The 21,907-nt window shown below is 36.6% G+C and overlaps 1 protein-coding gene across 1 annotated transcript in view; it reads right to left on the bottom strand.

Moving 5' to 3' along the window:
• The window catches only part of SPATA1 (spermatogenesis associated 1), a 70,161-nt gene that overhangs the window by 17,641 nt on the left and 30,613 nt on the right, over positions 1-21,907 (bottom strand). Inside the window, 4 exon segments of the mRNA XM_061411441.1 lie at positions 7,149-7,274; positions 8,169-8,280; positions 18,006-18,066; positions 18,910-19,030. Coding sequence (XP_061267425.1) covers positions 7,149-7,274; positions 8,169-8,280; positions 18,006-18,066; positions 18,910-19,030 — 420 coding nt within the window.

A 21,907-nucleotide genomic window follows, 5' to 3' on the forward strand; every position in this document is an offset into this window, starting at 1 on the left:
AAATTATTCCCAATATATCCCCAAACTGCTGTAGGGCAGAATTTCTTTCTTTTTTTTTTTTTTTGCTATTCTTTTTTTAAATTTTTTTTTAAATTTTATTTTATTTTTAAACTTTACAAAATTGTATTAGTTTTGCCAAATATCAAAATGAATCCACCACAGGTATACATGTGTTCCCCATCCTGAACCCTCCTCCCTCCTCCCTCCCCATACCATCCCTCTGGGTCATCCCAGTGCATTAGCCCCAAGCATCCAGTATCGTGCATCGAACCTGGACTGGCAACCCGTTTCATACATGATATTATACATGTTTCAATGCCATTCTACCAAATCTTCCCACCCTCTCCCTCTCCCACAGAGTCCATAAGACTGTTCTATACATCAGTGTCTCTTTTGCTGTCTCATACGCAGGGTTATTGTTACCATCTTTCTAAACTCCATATATATGCGTTAGTATACTGTATTGGTGTTTTTCTTTCTGGCTTACTTCACTCTGTATAATAGGCTTCAGTTTCATCCACCTCATTAGAACTGATTCAAATGTATTCTTTTTAATGGCTGAGTAATACTCCATTGTGTATATGTACCACAGCTTTCTTATCCATTCATCTGATGATGGACATCTAGGTTGCTTCCATGTCCTGGCTATTATAAACAGTGCTGCGATGTACACTGGGGTACATGTGTCTCTTTCCCTTCTGGTTTCCTCAGTGTGTATGCCCAGCAGTGGGATTGCTGGATCATAAGGCAGTTCTATTTCCAGTTTTTTAAGGAATCTCCACACTGTTCTCCATAGTGGCTGTACTAGTTTGCATTCCCACCAACAGTGTAAGAAGGTTCCCTTTTCTCCACACCCTCTCCAGCATTTATTACTTGTAGACTTTTGGATCGCCGCCATTCTGACTGGTGTGAAATGGTACCTCATAGTGGTTTTGATTTGCATTTCTCTGATAATGAGTGATGTTGAGCATCTTTTCATGTATTTGTTAGCCATCTGTATGTCTTCTTTGGAGAAATGTCTATTTAGTTCTTTGGCCCATTTTTTGATTGGGTCATTTATTTTTCTGGAGTTGAGCTGTAGGAGTTGCTTGTATATTTTTGAGATTAGTTGTTTGTCAGTTGCTTCATTTGCTATTATTCTCTCCCATTCTGAAGGCTGTCTTTTCACCTTGCTAATAGTTTCCTTTGATGTGCAGAAGCTTTTAAGTTTAATTAAGTCCCATTTGTTTATTTTTGCTTTTATTTCCAATATTCTGGGAGGTGGGTCATAGAGGATCCTGCTGTGATGTATGTCAGAGAGTTTTTTGCCTATGTAGGGCAGAATTTCTTAAACATGACTTCTGGTTGAGAAAATTAGAAATTAAACTCTGTCAGTTTAAGGAATCGCTTTGACACTAATGAGATTCAAAATATAAACTTAATTGGAACACAAACTGCATGCTAGTATACCAGAATATGTTTATATTTCCTTTTTTAAGATTATCATGAAAACACCTTAAAATTCTATATTATAAGGTGATTTAATTAAAAATAAAAAACTACATGGAACTTTAACTCAAGATTTTAACAATTTATCTCAGCCCTATATCTAACCCCACAGCAAGTTCTACTGGTACCACTCCCAAAATCCTTTGTGCATCTCCCACATTCTCCCCTCTTCAGTGCTGCATTCCTAGGCAATCCGCTATCATCTTTTGAAAGATGTATTATCTTTCTAATGGCCTCTCTGCTTCCATTCTTGCCCCTCTACAGGCTATTCCATCTTTCTAAAACACGTTTGCTGCTGCTGCTGCTAAGTCGCTTCAGTCGTGTCCGACTCTGTGCGACCCCATAGACGGCAGCCCAGCAGGCTTTTCTGTCCCTGGGATTCTCCAGGCAAGAACACTGGAGTGGGTTGCCATTTCCTTCTCCAATGCATGAAAGTGAAAAGTGAAAGTAAAGTCGCTCAGTCATGCCCGACTCTTAGCCACCCCATGGACTGCAGCCTTCCAGGCTCCTCCTTCCGTGGGATTTTCCAGGCAAGAGCACTGGAGTAGGTTGCCATTGCCTTCTCTGAAAACATCTTTAAAATACTTTAAATCACCTAAATCCAAAGGTTAAAAATCCTCTGATGTCTCCCCATATTACTTGTAACAAAATCCAACTTCTGGAACTGGCCTATCTGTTCCTTGCTGACCTTTTGATTTTCTCCCTCTACATTCTTTCTTACTGATCACACTTCAGCCACACTGGTCTTGGTTCAGGTCCTTAATTCTGAAAGCTTATTTCTATCTCTATATCTTGACTTTTAGTGTTCCTCCTGTTTGGACTCTTTTCCCCCTATCTTTTTACATGCTTGTTGTTGTTTAGCTGCCAAGTCATGTCCAACTCTTTTTGCCATCCCATGAACCGTAGGCCACCATGCTCCTCTGTCCATGGGATTTCCCAGGCAAGAATACTGGAGGGGGTTGGGTTGCCATTTTCTTCTCCAGGAGATCTTCCCAACCCAAGAATCGAACCTGTGTCTCCTGCATTGGCAGGTGGATTCTTTACCACTGAGCCATCAGGGAAGCTCCTTCACATGTTTATCATTTTATTAATCAAACCTTAATGATATCTCCTCAAAGAAGCCTTCCTTGAAAAGTCTAGCTAAACCATCTCTCCTGCTCCACCACTCTTTACTTTACTCTTTTAATTTACTTTTTAGCTCTCATCAGTAGCTGATGAGACCACCAGCTATTTGTTTATTGTCTGTATCCTCCAATTAGAGGCAACCCCTTGAGGGCAGGGTCATGTTTGTCTTGTTTACTGCTGTAACCTCAGTATTTAAAACAATGCTGAGAACTGAGGTGCATAGTAGGTTCAATCAAATATTTGATGGCTGATAGATACATTTTATCTTGAAACATTCCTGTTGAAATAGAAAGTAAGTGATAATTCTCATTTTATAAATAGAGTGAGGCCCAAAGAGGAGAAATAACTTGTGTAAGTAAATGATTATTCTGGTATCAGGTCCTGGTCCTATGATTTCTAATTCATTGCTCAAATCTGTCTGATAAAATTGCTCTTTTTTCACTATAACATGGCCAAATCATTGCCACCTCTTCCGGGGTAACACTTTAATATTATGAGGTAAAACATTCAGAAGTACCTCCTGACATTGTCTGTAACCTTCAGTCAGATCTAGTACTAGAGCAATAATTTTGCTGTAAACTGAGAGATTCAAGGGATTAGATCTGATACACAAAGCACCTGAAGAACTATCACTGTACAGGAGGCAGTGATTAAAACCATTCCCAAGAAAAAGAAAGGCAAAATGGTTGTCTGAGGAGGTCTTAGAAATAGCTAAGAAGAGAAGGGATAGGCAAAGGAGAAAAGGAACAATATATCCATCTGAATGCAGAGTTCCAAAGAATAGCAAGGAGAGATAAGAAAGCCTTCCTAAGTTGATCAATGCAAAGAAATAGAAGAAAACAATAGAATGGGAAAGACTAGAGATCTCTTCAAGAAAATTAGAGACACCAAGGGAACATTTCATGCAAAGATGGGCACAATAAGGGACAGAAACAATATGGACCTAATGGAAGCAGAAGATATTAAGAAGAGGTGGCAAGAATACACAGAAGAACTATACAAAAAAGATCTTAATGACCCAGATAACCATGATGGTGTGATCACTCACTGAGAGCCATATCCCAAATTCCTTTTGGCTACTTATTTTACATATGGTAATATAAGTTTCCATGTTACTCTTTCCATACATCTCACCCTCTTCTCCCCTCTCCGCATGTCCATAAGTCTATTCTCTATGTCTGTTTCTCCATTGCTGCCCTGTAAATAAATTCTTCAGAACCTTTTTTGTAGATTCCATATGTGTGCACTAGAATATAATATTTATCTTTCTCTTTCTAACACATTTCACTCTGTATAATAGGTGCTAGGTTCATCTACCTCGTCAGAACTGACTCAAATGTGTTCCTTTTTATGGCCGAGTAATATTCCATTGTGTATATTACCACAACTTCTTTATCCATTCATCTGTTGATGGGCATCAAGGTTGCTTCAGTGTTCTAGCTATTGTAAATAGTGCTGCAGTGAACAATGGGATACATGTGTCTTTTTCAACCCGCATTTCCTCAGGGCATATGCCTAGGAGTGGGATTGCTAGGTCATATGGTGGTTTTATTCCTAGTTTTTAAAGGAATCTCCATACCATCTTCCACAGTGGCTGTATCGATCTATATTCCCACCAACAGTGCAAGAGCATTAAAAATTCAATTATTTTTAAAAGCTGACATTTATTAATTTTCACAGTCATGTATTAAATAAGTGTTTATTAAGTGCCTACTGAGCTTAGTCACTGTTCTAGGGGCTGGGGAGATAGTAATAAGCCAACATAATCTTGTCCCTGCCCTCAAAGTGTTTATGGTCCAGTGGAGGTATGATGATCAAGTTAAGCAGTAGTGATACATCCTGGTAACTACTATGATAAAGGAATTACAGATTCTACGCATGGGAGTACAGATTAAAAACACCTAAATCAAATGGAAGAGATCAAGAAAGGCTTCCAGGAAAAGTGGTAGATGTACTGGAATCTGAGCTTCCCTGGTGGCTCAGTCATTAAAGAATTTGCCATTTGATCCTTGGGTCAGGAAGATCCCCTGGAGAAGGAAATGGCAATCCACTCCAGTATTCTTGCTGGAACAATCCCATGGACAGCGGAGCCTGCCAGGCTACAGTTTATGAGATCACAAGAGTCAGACATGACTTAGCGGCTAAACCACCACCCACCATACTAGAATCTGAAGTGTGCCTCCTCTTGGCTCCATGCCTTCAGTCTTTTCCCTCTGCCATCTAAATCTTATCTTCTCCTTCTACTCCTTTCTTCAGAGTTCCTGGTTATTTCCTACTAATCATTCAATCTCAGCTTAGATATCATTCTTGAAGCCTTCTTTGAGTCCCTTAGTCTCCCCTAGATGCTCAATTTTTTTGGTATGTGTGTCTGTTTGCTTTGCTAAATTGAATGAATGGGTGAATGAATGAGAGAAATGAGGTAAGAAAAATAGTTTCCTTGCAATAATTAGAAACAGATTTGTTAGAACTTATAGAAATGAAAAAAATGAGAAAGGGTGGAGGAAGCATAGGATAATGATTTGAGAGATGTTAAATAATTCAAGAGGCTTACATTTTGGGTTGTATTAGAAGATAGAAAGGGTAAAAGGTATATATGGAATTAACTGCCTTTCAGTTCAGTTCAGTCACTCAGTCATGTCCGAATGTTTGCCACCCCATGGACTGCAGCATGCCAAGCTTCCCTGTCCATCACTGACTCCTGGAGCTTGTTCAAACTCATGTCCATCGAATCAGTGATGCCATCCAACTATCTCATCCTCTGTTGTCCCCTTTTCCTCTTGCCTTCAATCTTTCCCAGCATCAGGGTCTTTTCCAGTGAGTCAGTTCTTCCCATCAGGTGGCCAAAGTATTGGAGCTTCAGCTTTAGCATCAATCCTTCCAATGAATGTTCAGGATTGACTTCCTTTAGCATTGACTGGTTTGATCTCCTTGCAGTCCAAGGGACTCTCAAGAATCTTGTCCAACACCATAGTTCAAAAACATTGATTCTTCGGTGCTCAGCTTTCTTTACAGTCCAACTTTCACATCCATACATGACTACTGAAAAAACCATAGCTTTGGCTAGATGGACTTTTGTTGACAAAGTAATGTCTCTGCTTTTTAATATGCTGTCTAGGTTGGACATAGGTTTTCTTTCAAGGAGCAAATGTCTTAATTTCATGGTCGCAGTCATCATCTGCAGTGATTTTGGAGCCCCCCAAAATAGTCTGTCACTGTTTCCATTGTTTCCCCATCTATTTGCCATGAAGTGATGGGACTGGATGCCATGATCTTAGTTTTCCGAATGTTGAGTTTTAAGCCAGTTTTTTCACTCTCCTCTTTCACTTTCATCAAGAGGCTATTTATCCCTCTTTGCTTTCTGCCATAAGGGTGGTATCATCTGCATATATAATATTATTGATATTTCTCCCTGTAATCTTGATTCCAGCTTGTGCTTCATCCAGCCTGGCATTTTGCATGATATACTCTGCGTGTAAGTTAAATTAGCAGGGTGTCAATATACAGCCTTGACTTACTCTTTTCCCAATCTGGAACCAGTCCATTGTTCCATGTACAGTTCTAACTGTTGCTTCTTGACCTGCACACAGATTTCTCAGGAGGCAGGTCAGGTGGTATTCCCATCTCTTTAAGAATTTTCCACAGTTTGTTGTGATCCACACAGTCAAAGGCTTTGCCACAGTCAATGAAGCAGAGGTACATGTTTTTCTGGAACTCTCTTGCCTTTTCTATGATCTAATGGATGTTGGCAATTTGATCTCTTGGTTTCTCTGCCTTTTCTAAATCCAGCTTGAACATCTGGAAGTTCTTGGTTCATATACTGTTGAAGTTTAGCTTGGAGAATTTTCAGCATTACTTTGCTAGTGTGTGAGATGCGTGCAAATGTAAGGTAGTTTGAGCATTCTTTGGCATTTCCTTTCTTAGGGATTGGAATGAAAACTGACCTTTTCCAGTCCTGTGGCCACTGCTGAGTTTTCCAAATGTGCTGGCATATTGAATGCAGCACTTTCACAGCCTCATCTTTTAGGATTTGAAATAGCTCAGCTGGAATTCCATCACCTCCTCCACTAGCTTTGTTTGGAGTGATACTTTTTAAGGTCCACTTGACTTTGGACTCCTGGATGGGCTCAGGAAACTCAAGTAGGGGCTCTCAACCTATGGGGCAGGGAGATGGGAGGGAGGTTCAAAAGGGAGGTGATATATGTACACCTATGGCTGATTCATGTTGAGATCTGACAGAAAACAATGAAGTTCGGTAAAGCAGTTATCCTTCAATAAAAAAATAAATTAAAATAAAAAATAATTGAATTTTAATAAAAAGCATGTTGCATTTAGTGTATAAAATAGTCAAACAATGATTTCATCTTTCCTATAGTGAATCTATATCAATAGTGTACTATTTAGACTATAACAGTATAACAGTAAATATCATTTTGTGATTTATTTTGTAAAATAAATCACAGGCACAGAATTTACAGGGATAAATTCTGTAAACCTTGAGTTTCCTTTATAGTGATAAAAGATGTAATAAATTTTACCATGATAGCGCTTTAATTTGCCTTGTTCCAATAGCCTTTCAGCTTTTTTCATTAGTTCTTTTCTAATTCTTTCCAGATATCTTCTTTCTTCCTCTATTTGTTTCATTTGTTCAATAATCTTGTCCCCTAATAGATTATAAGCCATACTCATAAATACCTAAAAGCTAAAAGATGGGTCAAGTCCTAAAATATAGAATATAAAACTAAAAAATGCTTAAAACAGCAAGTATAAATTTTACCCCAAACTCTGTTTTTCTACCTGTAGTACAGTGATTTGCCACTGTGGAAAACACTAAGGAGTCATTTCAGTATTTATAGGAGATTTATATATATGTAAACAATACAGTATGTTTCTTTTGCATTTATATATATACGTATAGAAACTAGGTAGGCTTCCCTGGTGGCTCAGAGGGTAAAGCGTCTGCCTACAATGCAGGAGACCTGGATTCGATCTCCGGGTCGGGAAGATCCCCTGGAGAAGGAAATGCAACCCATTCTAGTACTCTTGCCTGAAAAATCCCATGGACGGAGAAGCCTGGTAGGCTACAGTCCATGGGGTTGCAAAGAGTCGGACACGACTGAGCAACTTCACATAGGAACTAGGTAAAGCTGTGTAGTTATATCCCTTGATTTAATTCTTTAAGTAAATTTATCTTGGGTCCAAAGTTATTGTACTTAAATCTTACATAGAAAAATGTATATTTTAGAATATATTTTTTAAAATGTAGAAATAATACTAGTGACACACATATGCAGTAATCAACATAACAATCATATACTTTAAAATAATTTAACTTTTTGTGGTAAAATATACATAATTTACCATTTTAATCATATTCAAATGTACAGTTTAATGGCACTGTGTGCATTCATAATATTTTGCAAGCATCACCACCCCTTCATCTCCAAAACTTTATCTTTCCAAACTAAAACTGTACACATTAAACAATTAACTCCTCATTAACATTATTTAACTTTACCTCATAGAATCATCTGTACTTATAGTATCATCATACTTACTCTCAGTCTGTGATAAAGGTATATCAGTTATTCCTGGAGAAAGAGCAGGTTGACAAGGAAGTGAAGGAAAATCAATAAGATCTGGTAGGGGGATGTACTCTGTTTTACCTAGCTGTAAGCAAACATGAAAATCAGTAAGATCTGGTAGGGCGACACATTATTTTTCACCTATTTGTAAGCATCTGATAATGCCAACAGTAATGCAGTTTTTTACTTATAAGGTGATGAACTCCAAAATCTATCTTTGTAACTATAGACCCTCTCTAGTGCTCTATTTTCTCCATTCCTCTATTACTTGGATGTTATATCACAGGTGCTTCAAACTAAAAATTTACAAAGAAGAAAAATAAAAGAATCCATATTCCTTTCTAAGCATGATTTCCTTCCAAGATTTCTGATTTCAATTATTTGTTATGACAACTTTTAAATGTTTCTCGGATGGCTATTGAATTTTTTTTTCTTGAGCCAATTTTGATCACTTATATTTGCTTAGAAAATTGGACATCCTAGCACATTTTCAAATTTTAGCATACATTATATTCTCATATATTTTATCACCTCTGTATTTGTGTTACATTGCCTTCATCTCACCTAATTTTTGTGTCTCTACCCTTTTTTGATAAACTATCTCAAGCCTTACTGATGTTGATGTTTCTGCCACTACCAATTTATAGATCTTGAACTCTTTTCAATTCTACTAGGCTGTTTACTTCTGTAACTTATTAGTTTCTACTTTTATCTTCATTAAGAAACCCTTATCCCTACTTTGTTTTATTATTTTTTCTAGTTTATTGCATTTTATTTTGTTAACTTATAAGGTCAGATTCCCACAGGATAATAGCAACCACCTAAATTAGAATCTCTCCACACATGCTCTCAACTACTATAAAAAGAAAGCAAATATAATCACCCATAACTTATGTCTGCAGTGTAAGTAGGACACAGAATCCTCTAATTTACATATACTTTAATTTACATGTAAGTGGAGAAATAAACACTCTAGGCCAGCTGTGTGTGCTTAGGAGCTCACATCTAAGCAGAGTCAGATGGGGACTATGCATTAGAGAGACAATACACAGATAACACAGTGAACATTAACCACAATTCAGTCTTAAAGGAAAGGGTCCTACATGTGGTGGAGAAATATTGAGAGATAGGGTATGAACTGGTAAATCAGAGCTCTTTCTATGAGGAATCTAAAAGAAAGGGGCTTTTAAAATGTAGAGGACCAGAGGTGGTAATTATGGGAAAACATAGTTACTAGGTGAGAGGAAAATGCTTCAGAAGCAAGAGATGTTCTGTTAAGCAAGGTAGTAAGAGAAAGAAAGGTGGTCAAGTTAGTTAAGAGTTCTGCTGAATTAAATCAGTAAGAAAGTATACAAAGAAAAAAGACCATTTCCCCCAAATGTCCCATTTATTTAAAAATAAACAACTGCATTTTATTATAACAACAGAAGAGGGCACTCCTAATCTACAAGCTAAACTAAACCACCAGAACACTACTCCCTGTTCCTCTGTAAGAACACCTACTACTGATTCTGAAAAATCCAACACAAGTAAGCAAAGACAACATCTACAAAATAATGTAACATTCATGCTAAGTTACTTTTTGAAAACCCTCAAAATTGAGAACTAAAACAAAACAAAACCAGCAGCCAAGAGGCAGAAAAAATTAACAATATCCCAACATAGATTGTATTAAATGAATTCAAAGCATTTTAGGTATTAATGAACACCATAAATCACAAATTTAGACATTCAGAATAAAAATGGAAAAACAAAAACCCAGGAAGATGTAAAATGGAAATTGACCAAATTGAAGCAAGAAATTAAAGAAAAAAACAAACTGTCTCAGAAATGAATAACAGATATCCAAACAGGAACAGATACGACCAAAAAAAAAAATAGAGTAAGCATAATAGAGAACAGAAATAAAAGGAGCAAAGAAAATTGAACATAAAGAAATGGTAAACTTGACCTAGAAGAAATAAAAAGAAGTTAATCAATAATGAATAATGCAATAACTGAGATCAAAAACACTCTGGAGGGAAACAACAGTATAATAACTGAGGCAGAAGATAGGATGAGTGAGGTGGAAGATAGAATGGTGGAAACCAATGAAGCAGAGAGGAAAAAAGAAAAAAGAATTAAAATAAATGCTGACAACCTCAGAGACCTCTGGGACAAGGTCAAATGCCCCAACATTCGAATCATAGGAGTCCCAGAAGAAGAAGACAAAAAGAAAGGCCATGAGAAAATACCTGAGGAGATAATAGCTGAAAAATTCCCTAAAATGGGGAAGGAAATAGCCACCCAAGTCTAAGAAACCCAGAGAGTCCCAAACAGGATAAACCCAAGATGAAACACCCAAGACACATATTAATCAAATTAACGAAGCTCAAACACAAAGAACAGATATTAAAAGCAGCAAGGGAAAAACAACAAATAACACATAAGGGGATTCCCATAAGGATAACAGCTGATCTTTCAATAGAAACTCTTCAGGCCAGAAAGGACTGGCAGGACATACTTAAAGTGATGAAAGAGAAAAACCTACAATCCAAATTACTGTACCCAGCAAGGATCTCATTCAAATATGAAGGAGAAATCAAAAGCTTTACAGACAAGCAAAAGCTGAGAGAATTCAGCACCACCAAACCAGCTCTTCAACAAATGCTAAAGGATCTTCTCAAGACAGGAAACACAGAAAAGGTGTATAAACTCGAACCTAAAACAACAAAGTAAATGGCACAGGATCATACTTATCAATAATTACCTTAAATGTAAATGGGTTGAAAGCCCCAACCAAAAGACAAAGACTGGCTAAATGGATACAAAAACAAGACCCCTATATATGCTGTCTACAAGAGACCCACCTCAAAACAAGGGACACATACAGACTGAAAGTGAAGGGCTGGTAAAAAGATGTTTCATGCAAATGCAGACCAAAAGAAAGCAGGAGTAGCAATACTCATATCAGATAAAATAGACTTTGACATAAAGACCATGAAAAGAGACAAAGAAGGATACTACATAATGACCAAAGGGTCAAGCCTTTGATCTAGAAGATATAACAATTATAAATATATATGCATCCAACATAGGACCACCACAATATGTAAGGCAAATGCTAACAAGCATGAAAGGGGAAATGAACAGTAACACAGTAATAGTGGGAGACTTTAATGCCCCACTCACACCTATGGATAGATCAGCTAAACAGAAAATTAGCAAGGAAACACAAACTTTAAATAATACAATGGACCATTTAGACCTAATTGACATCTATAGGCCATTTCACCCCAAAACAATGAATTTCACCTTTTTCTCAAGTGCACATGGAACCTTCTCCAGGATAGATCACATCCAGGGCCATAAATCTAGCCTTGGTAAATTCAAAAAAAATGAAATAATTTCAAGCATCTTTTCTGATCACAGTCTGGTAAGATTAGATGTCAACTACAGGGGGAAAAAAACTATTAAAAGTATAAACATATGGAGGCTAAACAACACACTTCTGAATAACCAACAAATCACAAAAGAAATAAAAATATGCATAGAAATGAATGAAAATGAAAACACAACAACCCCAAACCTACGGGACTCAGTAAAGCAGTGCTGAGGGGAAGGTTCATAGCAATACAAGCTTATCTCAAGAAACAAGATAAAAGTCAATTAAATAACCTAATTCTACACCTAAAGCAACTAGAAAAGGAAGAAATGAAGAGCCCCAGGGTTAGTAGGAAAGAAATAATAAAAAATTAGGGCTGAAATAAATGAAAAAGAAACAAAGGAGACCATAGCAAAAATCAACAAAGCTAAAAGTTGGCTCTTTGAGAAGATAAATAAAATAGACAAACCATTAGCCAGACTTATCAAGAAAGAAAGGGAGAAGAATCAAATCAGCAAAATTAGAAATGAAAATGGAGAAATCACAACAGACAACACAGAAATACAAAGGATCATAAGAGACTACTATCAGCAACTATATGATAATAAAATGGACAACTTGGAAGAAATGGACAAATTCTTAGAAAAGTATAACTTTCCAAAACTGAATCAGGAAGAAATAGAAAATCTTAACAGACTCATCACAAGCATGGAAATCGAAACGGTTATCAGAAATCTTCCAGCAAACAAAAGCCAAGGACCAGACGGCTTCACAGCTGAATTCTACCAAAAATTTAAAGAAGAGCTAACACCTATCCAGTACTCTTGCCTGGAAAATCCCATGGACGGAGGAGCCTGGTAGGCTGCAGTCCATTGGGTTGCTAAGAGTTGGACAAGACTGAATGACTTCACTTTCAATCTTCACTTTTATGCATTGGAGAAGGAAATGGCAACCCACTCCAGTGTTCTTGCCTGGAGAATCCCAGGGACAGGGGAGCCTGGTGGGCTGCCGTCTATGGGGTCGCACAGAGTTGGACACGATAGAAGCGACTTAGCAGCAGCAACACGTATCCTACTCAAACTCTTCCAGAAAATTGCAGAGGAAGGTAAACTTCCAAACTCATTCTATGAGGCCACCATCACCCTAATACCAAAACCAGACAAAGATGACCCCTCCCCCCCAAAAAAGAAAACTACAGGCCAATATCACTGATGAACATAGATGCAAAAATCCTAACAAAACTCTACCAAAAAGGATGCAACAACATATTAAAAAGATCATACATCATGACCAAGTGGGCTTTATCCCAGGGATGCAAGGATTCTTTGATATCTGCAAATCAATCAATGTGATACACCACATTAACAAATTGAAAGATAAAAACCATGATTATCTCAATAAATGCAAAGAAAGCCTTTGACAAAATTCAACACCCATTTATGATAAAAATCCTCCAGAAAGCAGAAATAGAAGGAACATACCTCAACATAATAAAAGCCATGTATGATAAACCCACAGCAAACATTATCCTCAATGGTGAAAAATTGAAAACATTTCCCCTAAAGTCAGGAACAAAACAAGGGTGTCCATTCTCACCACTACTATTCAACATAGTTTTGGAAGTTTTGGCCACAGCAATCAGAGAAGAAAAAGAATAAAAGGAATCCAGATTGGAAAAGAAGAAGTAAAACTCTCACTGTTGGCAGATGACTTGATCCTCTACATAGAAAACCCTAAAGACTCCACCAGAACATTACTAGAGGTAATCAATGAATATAGTAAAGTTGCAGGATATAAAATTAACACACAGAAATCCCTTGCATTCCTATACACTAATAATGAGAAAACAGAAAGAGAAATTAAGGAAAGAATTCCATTCACCATTGCAGTGAAAAGAATAAAATACTTAGGAATAAATCCATCTAAAGAAACAAAAGACCTATATATAGGAAACTATAAAACACTGATGAAAGAAATCAAAGATAACACAAATAGATGGAGAAATAAACCATGTTCATGGATCAGAAGAATCAATATAGTGAAAATGAGTATACTACCCAAAGCAATCTATAGATTTAATGCAATCCCTATCAAGCTACCAACAGTATTTTTCAGAGAACTAGAACAAATAATTTTCACAATTTGTATGGAAATACAAAAAACCTCGAATAGCCAAAGCAATCTTGAGAAAGAAGAATGGAACTGGAGGAATCAACCTGCCTGGCTTCAGATGATACTACAAAGGTACTGGCAAAAAGACAGAAATATAGATCAATGGAACAAAATAAAAAGCCCAGAGATAAATCCATGCACCTATGGACACTTTATCTTTGACAAAGGCGGCAAGAATATACAATGGATTAAAGACAATCTCTTTAACAAGTGGTGCTGGGAAAACTGGTCAACCGCCTGTAAAAGAATGAACTAGAACACTTTCTAAAACCATACACAAAAATAAATTCAAAATGGATTAAAGGTCCAAACATAAGACCAGAAACTATAAAACTCCTAGAGGAAAATATAGGCAAAACACTCTCTGACATAAATCACAGCAGGATCCTCTATGACCCAGCTCCCAAAATAATGGAAATAAAAGCAAAAATAAACAATGGGACCTAATTAAACTTAAAACCATTTGCACAATGAAGGAAACTATAAGCAAGGTGAAAAGACAGCCTTCAGAATGGGAGAAAATAATAGCAAACAAAACAACTGACAAAGAATTAATCTCAAAAATATACAAGCAGCTCCTGCAGCTCAATTCCAGAAAAATAAATGACCCAATCAAAAAATGGGTCAAAGAACTAAACAGACATTTCTCCAAGGAAGACATACAGATGGCTAACAAATACATGAAAAGATGCTCAACATCACTTATTATCAGAGAAATGCAAATCAAAACCACAATGAGGTACCATCTCACACCAGTGAGAATGGCTGCTATTAAAAAGTCTACAAACAATAAATGCTGGAGAGGGTGTGGAGAAAAAGGAACCCTCTTACATTGTTGGTGGGAATGCAAACTAGTATGGCCACTATAGAGAACAGTGTGGAGATTCTTTAAAAAACTGGAAATAGAACTGCCATACTACTCAGCAATCCCATTGCTGGGCATACACACTGAGGAAACCAGAATGGAGAGAGACATGTGTACCCCAATGTTCACCACAGCACTGTTTACAATAGCTAGGACATGGAAGCAATCTAGATGTCCAATGGCAGATGAATGGATAAGAAAGCCATGGTACGTATACACAATGGAATATTACTCAGCCATTAAAAAGAATGCATGTGAATCAGTTCTAATGAGGTGGATGAAACTGGAGCCTATTATACAGAGTGAAGTAAGTCAGAAAGGAAAACACCAATACAGTACACTAACACACATATATATGGAATTTAGAAAGATGGTAACGACCCTATATGTGAGATAGCAAAAGAGACACAGATGTAAAGAACAGTCTTTGGACTCTGTGGGAGAAGGTGAGGGTGGGATGATTTGAGAGGGTAGCGTTGATACATGTATATTATATATGAAGCAGATCGCCGGTTCAGGTTTGATACATGAGACAGGGTGCTCAGGGCTGGTGCACTGGGATGACCCTGGGGAATGGGGTGGGGAGGGAGGTGGGAGGGGAGTTCTGGATGGGAAAACATGTGTGCCCATGGCTGATTTATGTCGATGTTTGGCAAAAAACACTACAATATTGTAAAGTAACTAGCCTCCAATTAAAATAAATACATTAATTTTAAAAATTAAAAAAAAAAAAAAGAAATGGTAAACTTGATCAGAGAGAAAGTAATAGAAATAGAAGGTAAAGAAGAACTAATAAAGACAAACTGGGGTCCCTGAAAAATAAACATTGAATGGATCTGCTATTTATATTGTTTTCTAGAACTATAATTTGTTGAAATAAAAGAAGGCTTGATCTTCATACAGAAAGGGCCCACTAGTGAAAGTTGCTCAGTCATGTCCGGCTTTTTGCGACCCCACGGACTGGATTCCCCAGTCCATGGAATTCTCCAGACCAGAATACTGGAGTGGGTAACTGTTCCCTTCTTCAGAGGATCTTCCCAACCCAGGGATTTAACCCAGGTCTCCCACATTGCAGCTGAATTCTTTACCAGCTGAGCCACCGGGGAAGCCCTAAAAGGAGCCTCTGCTGCTGCTGCTGCTAAGTCACTTCAGTCATGTCCGACTCTGTGTGACCCCATAGATGGCAGCCCACCAGGCTCCCCCATCCCTGGGATTGTCCAGGCAGGAATACTGGAGTGGGTTGCCATTTCCTTCTCCAAAGCATGAAAGTGAAAAGTGAAAGTGAAGTCGCTCAGTCATGTCCGACTCCTAGGGACCCCATGGACTGTAGCCTACCAGGCTCCTCCATCCATGGGGTTTTCCAGGCAAGAGTACTGGAGTGGGGTGCCATTGCCTTCTCCAATGGAACCACTAGGTACTCATAAAAACCAGACCTAGAACTCTCAACTGAAGTACAGCCTGATAAAACTACTACATATTAAAAGAATACTCTGGCCTTCCAGAAGAAAATACCCAAACCAATTTACAAGGAAAATGAAATCAATTTGGCATCACACTTCTTAATAGTAACAAATAAAATAAGACATCAATAGGGGAACATTTAAATAAATTCAAGGAAAAATTGCATAAGCCGAGGATGTTACAGACAATCAAGCTATCCATCAAGTATCAAGGCTCAAAGCAAGGATGAGCAAACTTCTTCTGTAAAAGGCCTCAGAATAAATAATTTAGGTTTTGCAGGCCACAAATGGTATCTGTCATAATTCTTCTTTTTCCAACTTAAAAAAAAAATTTTTTTAGGTCCCATTTGCTTCACTAAACTGGCTTTGAGCCTTGTTTGTCTATTCCTGCTCTAGACAGATTTAAATATGGAAGAAGTAAACGAATATTGTATGTAGGAGCTTTTTTTTTTAAATAAGTGGAGCTTAACCCAGCCAGGAAATGATTGAAAAATCTTGTGCAAAAGAACTGGCAGTAAGTGTTGAACGTATTTAATTATAGATCTGAGACTAAAACAAGGGTGAGGAGAAGACAAGAAGCACAGCCCATAAATGTTCTGTTCTTTGACAAAGTAGAAATGATACAACTAAAAGTATATGAGGGAAGAAAAGAGAGGGGGATGACTTTTTAATCACCTTGAATGTAAGGTAGGAGTCAGAGGATAATTTTAGAGGTAACGAATCAAAAATTTCAAATTTTTGAAGAAGCATAAATTTTAAAAAAGGAAAAAGGAGGGTGAGGAATACTAACAAAAACTTGTATTAGTATAAAGGTAAACACTAGAATAAGATTCAACCTTCCTACATTCGAGGAAGGGGGAAAGTGCAAATAAGCCACATAGTAATTATAGCAAAGTAAAATGACAAATTTGAGGTCAAATATATCAATCCCATCGTAACATAGAAGGAGATAACTCATCTACTAAATGAAAATGCCTTTCAGACTGTTTACAAAATGAAACCCAAGTTTATGATGCCTATAAAGAGGTACCTAAAACAATGCAATCCAGAAAAGTTGGGGGAAAAAGTAGAGGAGGAAGATGGGGTATACCAAATAGATGTAAACAAGAAGAAGTGAGAAGTTAGTATCTTGATTTGCAATAAGAGAAAAATACTTCAACTACTTGAAAAGGTAGTTCTTCAAAAAAGTTATTAAAATGGAGCCCATAAACTATATAAACAGGATCAAACCAACTGTATGGGTAACCTGGGAAATTAAAATTCAGGCCATAGTGAAATAGCATTCAGTACCCACCAGGTGGAAAAATTTCATTTTTAAGTGTGAAGATAGCATGTTTTAGTAATATCTAGCAACAACAAAATAATTATTTGCTGCAGATGGCGTGCCTTTACTCCAAAACTCAAAGGCTCCGAGCTGTGATTCTTCTACTAGGACTTGTCTCAGACTCCATTCAGCATTCCAACCTATTACATATCAAGTATCAATGGACTAGATTAATGTTAGCACACAACTGGCCACACTGTTTGCTGTGTCTCTTGGATCATTTTGTGAGTTGTTTCTGCCCAAAGTTGGTAGTCTTTTAGATTACTTGATTTAAAAAAAAAAAAAAAAAGGAAATATTGGAGCCACACATTTGAATGCAATAAATCTCCAAATTTGAAAGAGGTCGAATGACTCTATATCGAGTGACTCATTTTCAATGGTAGCTGGGGCAAGGTTCAAATACCTGGTTTTTTACTTTAAAGGGCATATCTCAGCATATCTCCCAGACCATAAAACCCCCAGAAATTTCACTGAATTGGCAGGCTCCTGAATTTTCTTGAGGTTTGTCTCCCCCGTCTCTAATGTATAAGGTAGAAGACTTAGGCATTTTAATCTGCAGTTTCATTTCAATTTCAGTATAAATATGGTACAATATTCACATTTAAGAAAAATTTAGAAATCATACCGGATTATCCTCTCTTCTAATGATATTAGCTCTATCATCTTCATTTTTCCAAAGAAACTGACTTAAAAAGGAATGATAAAATTGAAAGTCATATTAAAAATGATTCCATGAATATTAGCTTTTCATGTTTTTAATTGTTTAACATTCCATAAACACAAATATAACATTAAAAAATTTTAAAGTCATCTCAAAACTATTATTTTATCTTTCAAACTCATTAATGATTAACATAAACTACATTTAGCATGAGTTATAAGATAATATTTCATTATGTTGTTGTTCAGTCGCTATGTCTGATTCCTTGTGACCCCATGGACTGCAGTGCACCAGGTTTCCCTGTCCTCTATCTTTCGGAGTTTGCTCAGACTCGTCCATTATAGCTAAATTCAAATCACAGTCCAATGTTGATAGCAAGGTAAACTAACTGGAAATTTAATAAACATACTTTATTTATAGTTATTTTGAGAATAATTATTTATAAAATTTCTTACCTTAATTGCAAAAGGCTGTATGCAAACTGTGGTTTAAGTACTATAATTTTGACTGAAATTATACCAATGTGAAACACAAGCATAATGATTAGTTTACCATAACCAGGAATGTAAAAGAGCCAGAAAAATTAATTCTAGGAAACAAAAACGAGGACAGAAACTTTTTTGCCATTTAGGTTGCCCCTGATGACAAAATAATAACAATAGAATAAATTTAAGCAATACATTATCCCCCATTATATTGGAGGGAAATACTAGTATACAACAGTAAACATCAGAATCAAGGTGGTTTTAGCTAAAAATGTCATTAACTTCACTTGGTCCTTGTTTTAATTAGAAGATTCTAAGACAGTACCCTGGCTATCTCACTCTTATAGATTATGACATGTAGAATCAACATTCATACTAATTACCTTGTACTGTCGCTAAAATAATCATTATCTGAATCTTCCTGTGATCCTGGCAATTCAGGATTTCCAGTTTGATTATTTCCGAACTGATTCTCATTTGGAGTAGCTTTTCCCCCAGCTGATGCTGATATCCACCCATAGCAAAGAAAGTTTACAATATTAAGAAAATACTAAAATAATATTTACATGTATATACTATATATTCTTATCCATGTTTCAGTATCTCCATGAACTTTATTATTTCCAAACTGAATTTCATGAAACCTTTAGTTTTTGCAAAAGGAGAATTCTTTGGTAAATTCAGTTTGCGGAAAATTGGATAAAAGCAATCCTAACAGGAACACAAATCCCATAAAGACACACACCTATTGTAGGATTTCTCTGTTTTTATGTACAATATATACAAGGTGAGGTAAGTTGGGTTTTATTCAAATCTAGTTGTCTCTAAAAAGCTTTTGCCAAAAGTATGTTTTAAAATAGTATTCTGAGGATCCTCCTCTGGGAAGCACAGGGTATAAATACAGAGCATATGTCATTTGTTATTTTACATACACAAACATATAAGTGTTCCCGTCCGGGCATTATCACAGCATGTGTGACCTCAGGTAAGTTATTTCTCACTTCAGTTTCCTTAGCTCTAAAATGGCAATAGTGCATATAAAACACTTTCTGCACAGTATGCAATCATTAGAAGGCTTTAGACTTCAAGTTCGATTTCCATTCCATAGCATTTCCTAGTTCAGGTCTTTATCACCTCAGTCTAGTCTCCATATTGTCTCCCACATTGTTTTTCTGGAACTGAAATCCAATTACACCGTTCCTGTTAAAAACTTTAAATGGCTTTCCATTACCTGCAAAACTTTGTAGCTTTGCAAACAAGGATTTTGCAGCTAAATCCCTACCTACCTCCAGTTGTACTACATGGTGCTTCTTCCTCCCTTTCCTACCACCAAACTATAATAATAACAGTGTGTGTGTGTGTACTCAGTTGCTTAGTTGTGTTTAACTCTTTGCCACCCCATGGACTATATATAGCCTGCCAGGCTTCTCTGTCCATGGAATTTTCCAGGCAATAATAATAGTATTATTACTAATACCAGGTAAAAATTATTGAACCAACTACCACATTAAACAAAGCCTGAAAGCTCCATTCATATCATAATCTATGTGAAGAAAGCTTTTTGGAATTGGGCTGCATGGCCCAACATTTGTAATCCGGATTTGAAGTTAAGAATATGAATAGTTCTCTATGCCTTTTTAAGGGGGCTTAATCAGTGACTCTTTCAAGGGTTTTTAAATAGGAAGATAAATAATCCAACTTGTAACAAGAATGATGCCGATGGCAGTCTAGAAGATAGACTAGAAAGGAGATATAAGCAAGAAGGCCACTCAAGATGGTTTTTAAGTTTCCTTTAAACTAAGAATCTATCATTTTACAATAAGGAAATTTTCAAAGCTTTAAGTTTGAACAACTGGAAGAATGATGGAACGAAAGAAATAAGAAAGTGTACTGGCTTGGGGGCAACAACAATCAAAGATTAAACATGATAAAGTTGAGGCATGTCAAAAAATGTAGAGATGTGTAGTGCTGGAAAAGACTAAAAGATAACTAATAGAAATGACTATCCATTCTAATATGAAAAAATAAGAAATACATCTTTTCTCCTTCATTAAAGAACCAATGAAATATGCTGTGCATATTTTTACCAGTTATATTTTGATAATATCACAATGTTAGAGCTCAGATATTTTGTATTCTCAAGCACCACTAAAGAGTAATCTGACAATTTTAAGACACTGTACAACTATCATCAATAAATGATAGTGCACATATGATAAAAATTAAGGAACTTCATCTCACATCACACATAAAAATAAATTCCTGGTATATTAATGAACTAAATGTGAAAAGCTAACCATAAAATATTTGTAATATAATACAGGGCCATATCCTCACAGCAAAGGGATTTTTTAAAGAAGACATCTTAATACAGAGGAAGCACTTATCATGAAAGAAAATGCTGACAAACTTGACTAAAGAACTGCAGCTCCACTTTTGCTGAGGATATAGAAAGACAAAACTGCTCCCACCCGAACAAGGAGAAAAACACCATCTATAAAATAATAACTGAACTCATCAGAGTTAAGTTTATAAGAAATCAGATTCTAATTTCCTCCAAGGAGAAAATAAGATGTTTCATTTTTGGCAGAGCATTGGAGGAAGTAATTGTCATTGTTTGAAGAAGTAAAAAGGAGGCTTCCTTGTGGCCCAGTGGTAAAAAATCCATCTGCCAATGCAGGAGACACGAGTTTAATCCCTGATCCAGGAAGATGCCTCATACCATGGTGCAACTAAGCCTATGCACCACAACTATTGAACCTGTCTGTGCTCTACAGCCTGTGCTCCACAACAAGAGAAGCCACCGCAGTGAGAAACCCACACACCACTAGAGAGTAGCCCCTGCTTGCCATAACTAGAGAATAGTCCACAGAGCAATGAAGACCTAGCATGGCCAAAAAATAAATAAATTTTTATTACTGAGGAGGGTATAGGAAACCTTTCCACCCCTAGTCTTAGATAAAGCCTAAAGGAAGGAAAGAAGCAAAGCTGGCAGGATCATCTTGGGCCCAGGATCACAAACATACAAAGCATTGGTTTACTACTACTAGGTTAGGGGAAAGAAATTCTCTCCTAAATTTAAAAAAGTCATTTACCTCTTATTTTTAATTTCTTTAAAAGATAATGCACAAAAAAAAAAAAAAAAAAAAGATAATGCACACTAAGAGCAAAAACAATAAAAATGTATTATGGAGTTTGTAACACATATAGGGGTAAGATGTATAACAACAATAGCACAGAAGATTTGAGGGAGGGAAGAGAAGTATATTGCTGTAAGGTTCTTATACTATGTATGAAGTTGTATATAACTGAAAGTATACTTCAAATTAAAGGTATATATAATGTATATCCTGGAGACACTTCTTAAGATACAGACAGCAA

This window comes from Bos javanicus, chromosome 3, assembly GCF_032452875.1.
Source record: "Bos javanicus breed banteng chromosome 3, ARS-OSU_banteng_1.0, whole genome shotgun sequence".
In the NCBI taxonomy this organism is placed as follows: Eukaryota; Metazoa; Chordata; class Mammalia; order Artiodactyla; family Bovidae; genus Bos; species Bos javanicus.